At 53.2% G+C, this 10,473-nt stretch overlaps 1 protein-coding gene across 1 annotated transcript; it reads right to left on the bottom strand.

Annotated features, from left to right (window-relative positions):
* Window positions 1–2,294: 2,294 nt before the first annotated feature.
* Window positions 2,295–10,276, bottom strand: LOC115550962 (PDZ domain-containing protein 4). The gene is made up of 10 exons (XM_030366375.1): window positions 10,158–10,276; window positions 9,029–9,246; window positions 7,860–7,992; window positions 6,975–7,314; window positions 6,186–6,615; window positions 5,873–5,943; window positions 5,074–5,453; window positions 4,323–4,463; window positions 3,593–3,705; window positions 2,295–3,436 (listed from the first exon to the last, which is right to left on the bottom strand). The coding sequence occupies exons 2-10, from the start codon at window positions 9,124–9,126 to the stop codon at window positions 3,202–3,204; spliced, it is 1,941 nt and encodes a 646-aa protein (XP_030222235.1). The 5' UTR covers window positions 9,127–9,246; window positions 10,158–10,276; the 3' UTR covers window positions 2,295–3,201.
* Window positions 10,277–10,473: the final 197 nt, after the last annotated feature.

The raw sequence follows: 10,473 nt of genomic DNA, 5'->3' as shown, positions 1-10,473 counted from the left end.
TATTTCTTTTCCATTTTGATGTCATTAATTTCTTAGCTAATTAATAAACGAACAAACGACGTGATTTGGGGAATGTATACTAAGTGAGATTTGTTATTATAGGTATATTCAGGATAATCCATACAGCTTGTTGAGGTGTTACTGTTTAGTATTAATATTATTATTAATATTATGTTATAATATTGTCACAGTGGCCAGCAGCCTCTTCTACAGCTAAGCACTCTGCTGAAAGTTCATAGACGACGTGACCGACAGATGGATGAAGTCGGACTGTCATGTCCCCGTCCACCTGCTGTTCCTTCAGCCACCAGCAGGGTTCACTGCTCAGCAGCTCTGCTGTTCCTTCAGCCAACAGCAGACGTCACTGCTGAGCCGCTCTGCTGTTTCTTCAGCAACCAGCAGGGGGCACTGCTGAGCTGCCTGACTCGTATGCTATTGCGAGTTTATGCAACTAGATAGATATATACATCTTTGGTTAACACAGACTAGTTTTTTGTGTGAATATATAGATGTATCTTTCTATATATTTCACACAGTGTGGCTATAGATCTATGGCTGTATCTGGTGTGTCTGCTGTAAGACCGGTCAGAGTGTCACCCCATTAGGGAAGACGGATAGACGAGACGAACTGGGACAGAGCCAACCGCTCATCTCTTCTCTTCCCCTCCTCTCTCCCCTCCTCTCCCATCTCCTCCCCTCTCCTCTTCTCTCCTCTCCTCTTCATCAATCTGACAGTATTTTCCATCGCTGTCCTCCTTTTCGTCGGCAAATCCTCTCCACTTTCTCTCTCTCTCTCTCTCTCTCTCTCTCTCTCTCTCTCTCTCTCTCTCTCTCTCTCTCTCTCAGCCTTGGTCGCCCAGGGCCGAAAGTACAGGGGCCTCATGTACTAAGACTTGCGTGGATTTCATACTGAAACTTGGCGTACGCCAAAACCCAGAAACTGTCTTACGCACAAATAAATTCAGATGTATCAAAGTGTGCGAACACATGGATCCAAGCACGTTTCTTTTATACATCTCGATCAACGTGGAATTGAGCGCACATGCCGAGGTGCCAAACTCCTCCCTGTCCACGCCCTCATTTAAATATGCAATTTCATTTAAATAGGCCTCTGGACCTGAGATTCACCTCTTAATCCGATCACCTGGCACCATGAACAGAGTCAAAAAACGAAACTTCACGGAGTCTGAGCTCGAGATTTTGCTCCACGAGATAGAAATGCGCAAGCATATGCTATTGGAACCCTGTCAACAGGGATAAATGCAAAACAAAAGAGAAGTGAGTGGGAGTGTGTTTGCGAGGCCGTCAATGCAGTGGGGTCTCAGCAGCGCACACACTCTGAAATTAAAAAAAAGTGGTCAGACCTCAAGGTGGAGGTGAAGCGGAGGGTTTCTGCCCACCGCCGAAGCGTGACCGCAACAGGTGGGGGGACGGGAGTGGGGGAACTCTCCCCCTTCGATTTGAGAGTGGCCGCTTTGATCGGTGACACAGCTCTCACCGGAGTGGTGGGAGCCCATGAAGGGGACGCCGATCATCCCCAAGGTAAATATGCTGAAGTCATAAATGCTGTAATTATACTGGTCATACAATTGGCTGCTTGCAATACACATAAGTCACGCGTTAAGATGCCAGGATATTAAAGACTTTGACTTGTGTTTATTAACTTAAATTTTTTATTTTTGAATAGACAAGCAAGGAGAGGGCACGGATTCGGATTTGACCATTTGCGATGTCCTCTAACAACGCTAACGCAGCCATTTTTAAAACAATTTTCTTCATCCATTGCGCATGCTTTTATAGCCACCCATATAATTGCAAGGTGTGTTAATTGTTCATTAGTGTGTCTCTGATGTGCAAATCACTCTGTCATTGTTTTCACCTTTTTTCCCAGTTTCCCAGCGTCACCTCTAAGTGTCGCCAAAGGAACAATAGCTGTAGAAACGTGCGTACGACAGCTCTGGAGCTGGCGTGGGGACCGCACATTTTTACGGTCATTTCACGTTTTGTACATCTGAACGTGAGCGTGGAAAAGGACGTACGCCACGTTTTTGTGCGTACGCAACCTTAGTACATGAGGCCCCAGGTATCTTGATCTGTAGGGCCGTAACGGAGTAGACTTGTCTCCGTGGCGACGACAATTAACGAGCCTCTGGGCTTGGAGTCCTGTGTGTGTGTGTGTGTGTGTGTGTGTGTGTTTGTGTGTGTGTGTGTGTGTGTGTTTGTGTGTGTGTTCTTGTCAAGTCCCGCCCCCACAGTATCTCTCTCTCTCTCTCTCTCTCTCGCTCTCTCTCTCTCTCTCTCTCTCTCTCTCTCTCTCTCTCTCTCTCTCTCTCTCTCTCTCGCTCTCTCTCCCTCTCTCTCTGGTTTGGTGTCTCTCTACCCAGTGGTACCAGTTAATCTTTCCTGCCGCCCGCTGTCGTGACACATGATCTCTGTTATATCCGTTGCCATGGCAGTAAGGATTGAGTGATGGCCCCTCCCCCCCGCGGTCCGGACCAGGTGTGGGTATGTTCTGCCCCCAGCAGGTGACGATGATCTGGAGTCACGGCTCAGACTCCATAGCGTTGCTGCATGATCGTTGCTATGGCAACCAGAAGATGGTTTCTGGGTAAATTCGTCACCCTTCGGATGAGATGCGGGGACGCATTGTTATGAAACAAGGCAGACATTAGTTACAGTTACTGTATATATTTTATTAATTTAGTCAGATAAGAATGCTCTCTCTCTCTCTCTCTCTCTCTCTCTCTCTCTCTCTCTCTCTCTCTCTCTCTCTCTCTCTCTCTCTCTCTCTCTCTCTCTCTCTCTCTCGTTTATCTAATCAGGTACGAAGTGTTATGAACACAGCAGTAGACACCGAATGCCCCCCCCGGGGATGGGCACTTTACATTCAGCACAAGAACACCACCTCCTCTGTACTCTTCCTCCTTCGCCTCCTCCTCTCCTCTCCTCCCCCCCCTTCCTCCCCTCCTCTCAGATCATGGTCACTGAGAGTCTGGCACTGTAGACGCGGCCTCCTCTCCTCTACCCATCTCCCCTGCCCTCTCCTCCTCCTCTTCCTCTCCTCCTCCTCCTCCTCCTCCTCTCAGACGGTGGTCACAGAGAGCCGGGGGCTGTAGACCCGGTCTCCTCCTCCTCCTCCTCTTCCTCCTTCTCCTCTTCTTCCTCCTCCTCCTCCTCCTCCTCCTCCTCCTCCTCCTCCTCTCAGACGGTGGTCACAGAGAGCCGGGGGCTGTAGACCCGGGTCCCGTCGGAGGTGTGGGTCCCGGTGGCCAGCAGCTCCTGGATGGTGGCCCAGTGGTCCAGGATCCTCCTGCTCCTCTTCCTCGCCTTCCTCCTCTGGCTCAGCAGCAGGATGTTGTCCCCGGGGACTTCCTGCCGAGGGAGGGGCTGAGGGGGGTCGTCTGCGCCTCCTCCTGGCCGAGAGGAGCAGCCCTCCCTGGGGAGGGAGGGGCAGAGGGAGGAGGGGTCAGGGGTCAAAGTGAAACGCTCGGACCGTTAGACTAGACTAGACTCTGAGCAAGGCTGAGGTAGTCTAGACCAGACCGGTTTAGACCAGGTCGGACCAGTCTGGACTGGTCCAGCGGTAGCTCACCTGTGGCTGCGGCTGAAGTCCAGCCGGCTCTGCATCATGAACTCTCTTCTTCTGCGGTACTCCCTCGCTCGCAGGAGCTGCTGCTTCCTCTCCTCGCGGCTCCAGTAGCGCCCCTGGTGGCCGACACACGTCAGTACACCTGTCAGTCTGTCAGCGCACCTGTCGGTCTGTCAGCGCACCTGTCGGTCTGTCAGCGCACCTGTCGGTCTGTCAGCGCACCTGTCGGTCTGTCAGCGCACCTGTCAGTCTGTCAGTAGACCTGTCAGTCTATCAGGACACCTGTGAGTCTGTCAGTGCACCTGTCAGTTTGTCACTAGACCTGTCAGTCTATCAGGACACCTGTGAGTCTGTCAGTGCACCTGTCGGTCTGTCAGTAGACCTGTCAGTCTATCAGGACACCTGTGAGTCTGTCAGTGCACCTGTCGGTCTGTCAGCGCACCTCTCAGTCTGTCAGTGCACCTGTCAGTCTGTCAGTACACCTGTCAGTACGTCTGTACATCATGTATGTCCGTAACCATGACAATGTAATGTGTGCATGCATGAGTGTAACCATGACAACATAATTTGTGTGTGTTACCATAACAACGTAATGTGCTTGTGTGTGTTACCATGACAACGCAACGTGTGTGCGTGTGTGTGTAACCATGACTACGTAATGCGTGTGTGCGTGTGCGTGTGCGTGTGTGTGTGTGTGTGTGTGTGTGTGTGTGTGTGTGTGTGTGTGTCGTGCCTGCTTCATCTCGCTGGCTGCCTCCTCGTCGGTGGTCATGCCGCTGCGCTCCTCCCTGATCCTCAGCGCCCGCTCCTTCAGCAGCCGGTCCCGCACCGGGCGCCGGCCCACGTACCGGGTCCCGTCGCTGCGCACCTTCACCTGGACCAGGACCACAGGCTGGTTACCATGAGACCACAGGCTGGTTGCCATGGGACCAGGACCACAGGCTGGTTACCATGGGACCACAGGCTGGTTACCATGGGACCACTGGCTGGTTACCATGGGACCACAGCCTGGTTACCATGGGACCACAGGCTGGTTACCATGGGACCAGGACAACAGGCTGGTTACCATGGGACCACAGGCTGGTTACCATGGGACCAGGACCACAGGCTGGTTACCATGGGAACAGGACCAGATGGGACCAGGACCAGATGCTGGTGCACATGCCTGACCCTGACCTCTAGACCTCCTGACCCCTGGACGTCCTGACCCTGACCTCTAGACCTCCTGACCCCTACCCTGACTCCTAGACGTCCTGACCCCCACCCTGACCCCTAGACGTCCTGACCCTGACCTCTAGACCTCCTGACCCCCACCCTGACCCCTAGACGTCCGGACCCTGACCTCTAGACCTCCTGACCCCCCCCCCCTGACCCCTAGACGTCCTGAACCTGACCTCTAGACCTCCCGACCCCTGACCCCTAGACCTCCTGACCCCCCTGTGTAGGTTCAGGGTGGTCTAGCCCGTGTGACACGTGTACTTTACCTTCCACTCCATTTGCGGCGATGAGCTTGGGGGCGGGGCCTGGTGGGGCGGGCCCAGGGGGAGGGCCAATCCCAGACGAGAGGCCCGGCCGCGGGGGCGGCGCTGGTCCTCCAGACCTCCGGGGGAGCTGCACACGCTCCGCGGACTGGCTGGCCCGCCTCCCTCCCTCCCCTCCCTCCCCTCTCCTCCTCCCCCCCGCCTCCCCCCCAGTGCGGGGGGCCGGTCCAGTTCCTGCCCCTGGTCATGGACCAGGCCCTGGGAGGGCAGGGCCAGGCAGCTCTGGTAGCGCTCCAGTGGGGAGGTGAGGCTGTACAGTCTCCTGCTGAGGTAGGGGCTGGACTCTGCACTGCCCCCTCCAGGGCTGAGGGGGGCGCCACCTGCTGTTTATAGATGTTATAGATGTTAGCCACCTGCTGGTTACATAGGTTAGATGTTATAGTGGTTATAGATGTTAGCCACCTGCTGTTTATAGATGTTATAGATGTTAGCCACCTGCTGGTTACATAGGTTAGAGATGTTATAGATGTTAGCCACCTGCTGGTTATAGATGTTATAGTGGTTATAGATGTTAGCCACCTGCTGTTTATAGATGTTATAGATGTTAGCCACCTGCTGGTTATAGATGTTATAGAGGTTATAGATGTTAGCAACCTGATGTTTATACAGGTTATAAATGTTATAGATGTTTGCCACCTGATGTTCAGTGGACGTTTAGATGTTGACATGAGAAGACGCAAAGGAAATCAAAGCATAGGGAAGTTCATTGATCACTTGTGAGGAGGACGCGGGTGGGTCTTACCTGTTCTGGGGCTCCGCCCACCATAGACCACGCCCCTCATTGAACTAGACCCCGCCTCTCTGCTCAAAGATCTGGTGATGAGGATGTTGGAGATGGTGATTGACACACCATAGAATTTAGTTTCCAAATGTTGAACAAGAAAGAACATAAAAGATCTGTTGTATAACAGTACAAAAACCGTACAAGTTATTCTCTATTGCTACCTGTTTCTATCCTCTTTGACTGAGGATCCCATACCCAGTATGCTCTCCCACCTCTGCCCTCTAGTGGTCATTAATCACTTCATGGTTCTTTAAAGGACGCACAAACGCACCTGAACTTAGAGGGTGTTGCAGGGGTGGAGCTAGAGCCCTGAGCTGGGCTGCTATTGGCTGTCTGGTACTTCCTGTAGCTGTTGGGCGAGAAGGAGCAGTGGAGGCTGGAGTGCCGCCGGGGGGTGAGGGGGGAGGTGAGAGGAGGGAGGCGTTTGAGCTGGAGGAGGAGAGGAGGGGGAGGGGACAACGCTCCTCTTCCTCTCCGGTCCTCTTCGTACTCCTCTCGTGTGAGGGGCGGGATCTGCTCGGTGCTGACCAATGGCGTGGTCTGGCTGCTCTCTCCGGTGTTGTAGGCACTGGTGCTCTCTCGCTCGTCCGCCCTCTCTCTCTCCGGCACCTCGTTGATGGCCGACAGTTCCTCCCGGGAATCTTCCTCGTCATCATCGTCTTCCTCCATGTCTTCATCGTTGTTGTTGTTGTTAGTCAGAACTGGGAAGGATTTTTATCAAAGACGGTAAAAAACGTATCAATGCTATTTCAGTTGAAGGGCTTTGAATAGAACAAGGACACAAAGTTGGGTGGAGATGGAGGTTGAGGTGGAGCTGGAGATATATACTTCTGACTACTAGAACATGGATGTTCTGAAGAGATGCTGCGTGGTTGCTAACAGCGACGGTATTGATTAGCAATGGGATGATCACGCTTGCATTGCAATGTGTACATTAGAAGCTGTGTAAATCCTGTTAGCATCACAGCATGCTAACCTGCTAACGCTGACATGAAAACACGCTAAGGCGCTGACGAAGTAACATGCTAACACTGTGCTGTGCGGGGGTTGTCGTGGTTACCGGTCTCCTCCTCGGTGTTCCAGGTCTTCAGGCAGCGTTCCCTCAGCTGCTGCATCTTCTGCGCCCGCAGGATGTTGCGACACTTGAACTCCAGGTGCCGCAGCTCCTCCTCCATCAGCGCCACCTCCCGCCGACTCAGCACCTCCTGCTCCTCCTGCTCCTCGGGGTCGCCCCCGTCCCTCGCCCCCTGCACCTCCTCCTGGGCGGTGAGGAGGCGTGAGGAGCGAGCGGCGGCGGCCCCGGTCCTCTCGTACTGACATTTGATCTCCAGGAGCTCCTGGTAGCGCTCACACTCCTCCTCCGTCAGCCCCGGCACCATCATCATCATCGACAGGCCGGGCTAGGAGGAGCAGGAGGAGGAGGAGGAGGAGGAGGAGGAGGAGCAGGAGGAGGAGGAGGAGCAGGAGGAGGAGGAGGAGGAGCAGGAGGAGCAGGAGGAGGAGGAGCAGGAGGAGGAGGAGGAAGAGGAGGAGAACCAGGAGGAGGAGGAGGAGGAGGAGGAGCAGGAGGAGGAGGAGGAGGAGGAGGAGCAGGAGGAGGAGGAGGAGGAGCAGGAGGAGGAGGAGGAGGAGGAGGAGGAGGAGCAGGAGGAGGAGGAGGAGGAGGAAAGAGGAGGAGAACCAGGAGGAGGAGGAGGAGGACCAGGAGGAGGGGTCATTCGGTTATGGGGTTAGTTTGTACGAAGGGACAGATGTTTCTATAGCCAGATCTCTATATTTATACTTCCTTAAAAAACTTAAAAGACTTTGAACCAGCTAATATTACCAAATTAAGTCCGATTTTATTTGAGTTATTTTCAAAAAACGTTAAAAAAAAGACAAGAAAAAAACAGCGCCACCTAGAGCAGCCTGGATCAGAGCAGAACCATCAGTTCCTGAGGGGTACCTGGGGGTGGTGGGGGCTGTACCCGGGTCCTGACCCCCAGTCCAGACCCAGCAGGGAGTCTGAGCTGAGGTCCTGCAGGGGGAGATGGCCGGGGTCCTCGCGGGGGGGCCCAGGGCTGGAGCTGGGTCTGGGGCTGACGACAGAGCACACAACGACGCTCAGTCAAAGGTGTGTTCACCTGGTTAAAGGTAGTTAGAGGTGTGGTCACCTGGCCGTGTTCACCTGGTTAAAAGGTGGTTAGAGGTGTGGTCACCTGGCCGTGTTCACCTGGTTAATGGTGGTTAGAGGTGTGGTCACCTGGCCGTGTTCACCTGGTTAAAAGGTGGTTAGAGGTGTGGTCACCTGGCCGTGTTCACCTGGTTAAATGTTGGTCAGAGGTGTGGTCACCTGGCCGTGTTCACCTGGTTAAAGGTGGTTAGAGGTGTGGTTACCTGGCCATGTTCACCAGCGCTAGGTGGGGTTAACTGGTTATGTTTGTCCAGGTGTAGGTGTATTGTCCGGTTGTTACCAGGTTGGACATGTGGTTACCTGGTTAGAGGTGGGGTTCGTGGTGAAGGTGGGGTTTACCTGGTTAAAGACAGGGTTACCTGGTGAAGGTGGGGTTACCTTGTTAGAGGTGTGGTTACCTGGTTAGAGGTGGGGTTGCCTGGTTAGAGGTGGGGTTACCTATTGAAGGTGGGGTTGCCTGGTTGGAGTTGGGGTTACCTGGTGAAGGTGGGGTTACCTGGTTTGAGGTGTGGTTACCTGGTTAAAGGTGGGGTTACCTGGTTGGAGTTGGGGTTACCTGGTGAAGGTGGGGTTACCTGGTGGGGGTGGGGTTACCTGGTGGAGGTGGGGTTACCTGGTTAGAGGTGTGGTTACCTGGTGGGGGTGGGGTTACCTGGTAAGAGGTGGGGTTATCTGGTGAAGGTGGGGTTACTTGGTTAGAGGTGGGGTTACCTGTTGAAGTTGGGGTCACCTGATGAAGGTGGGGTTACCTGGTGGGGGTGGGGTTACCTGGTGGGGGTGGGGTTACCTGGTGGGGGTGGGGTTACCTGGTGAAGGTGTGGTTATCTGGTGAAGGTGGGGTTACCTGGTAAGAGGTGGGGTTACCTGATGAAGGTGGGGTTACCTGGTTAGAGGTGGGGTCACCTGATGAAGGTGGGGTTACCTGGTGGGGGAGGGGTTACCTGAGCATGGCCAGGCTGCCTGGGGTGCTGGAGGTGGTGTAACAGCTCTGCTCCACCAGGTCGGAGGACTCCTCTGTCCGCCCCAGCCCGCTGTCCATCTCTGGGCTGAACCCCAGGGGGTCACGACCCCCTCCTCTCTCCTCCTCCTCCTCCTCCTCCTCCTCCTCCTGCTGGTAGGAGAAGGAGGCGGGCCGGGCGTCTCCACCAGGATGTGCACTCTGAAAGGAGATGCAACAGGTAGGGGTTGGACAGTACCGAGACAGGTCACTAAGGAGCAGGTAGGGGTTAGACAGTACAGAGACAGGTCATTGAGGAGCAGGTAGGGGTTAGACAGTACAGAGACAGGTCATTAAGGAGAAGGCAGGGGTTAGACAGTACAGAGACAGGTCACTAAGAAGCAGGTAGGGGTTAGACAGTACGACCCGCATATGAATAGAAAGTATCATCCATTGAAACAGATCTTGGTCCAGAAGGAGTACAGTAGTAGAGACAGATACTATTGCATGAGTGTGACCTTGGAAAATAATCTGGGACACAAGAAGATGAATCTCTCTCTCTCTCTCTCTCTTTAATCTTCCCTTCATGTTTTTCTCATGTTTCTTTCATTTCCTGCTTCTGTGGCGGGAAAATCACAGCTGTCAGTTTGACTGATGGCTCAATCCACTGTGTGTGTATGCGTGTCTGTGTGTGTGTGTGTGTCTGTGTGTGTGTGTGTGTGTGTGTGTGTGTGTAGTTGTGAGTACATGCGTGTTTATTAATATGCAGTCTTGCGTTTCCTTCTCAGTCAGCAAATATAGCTCACTAGGACAATTGTGTGTCTATTCGTGTGTGTGTGTGTGTGTGTGTGTGTGTGTGTGTGTGTGTGTGGGGGTGTGTTTGTAGCCGCCTCAGGATATTATCATTTAAATTATTCATAGACTAAATTATTAACATTTAAATGATCATTTTAAACAAAATCTCAGTCAGTTTTACCTCTGTAATATATATATATATATATATATATATATATATATATATATATATATATATATATACATAGATGTATATGTATCTGTATTCTGATTTCTGGTTACTCGGTTATGTGACATGCGTGTGCTTGACGAGTCATGTGACCAGTGTGACCTCTGACCTCTGGTCTGGCCAGTAACAGGAGAAGGTCGACTCTGTCCACTCTGGACAAGATGGCCACCGCCTCGTCCCTGTTGTGGACGTCCACTCCGTTGATCTGAAGAGAGGCGGGAGAGAGGGATGGAGAGAGGGAGTGAGGGAGAGGGAGAGAGGGATGGAGAGACAGAGAGGGAGAGAGAGGGAGAGGTGAGAGAGAGAGAGGGGGAGAGGGGAGAGGGAGAGGGAGAGAGAGGTAGAGGGGAGAGAGGGAGAGGGAGAGGGAGAAAGGGGGAGACAGATACAGAGAGAGGCAGGAGAGGGGCAAGGGGTGAGAAGGA

Source organism: Gadus morhua, chromosome 1 (genome assembly GCF_902167405.1).
Source record: "Gadus morhua chromosome 1, gadMor3.0, whole genome shotgun sequence".
NCBI lineage: Eukaryota > Metazoa > Chordata > Actinopteri > Gadiformes > Gadidae > Gadus > Gadus morhua.
Note: the sequence above shows the minus strand (reverse complement) of the source record. Positions and strands in the feature narration are given on the sequence as shown.

Coding starts and splice junctions, on each gene's coding strand:
- LOC115550962 (XM_030366375.1), bottom strand. CDS start 9,126: ATGGACAGCGGGCTGGGGCGGACAGAGGAGTCCTCCGACCTGGTGGAG. Junction 5,944..6,185: donor GCAACACCCTCTAAGTTCAG/GTGCGTTTGTGC, acceptor CCTCATCACCAG/ATCTTTGAGCAGAGAGGCGG. Junction 3,437..3,592: donor GACTTCAGCCGCAGCCACAG/GTGAGCTACCGC, acceptor CTCCCTCCCCAG/GGAGGGCTGCTCCTCTCGGC.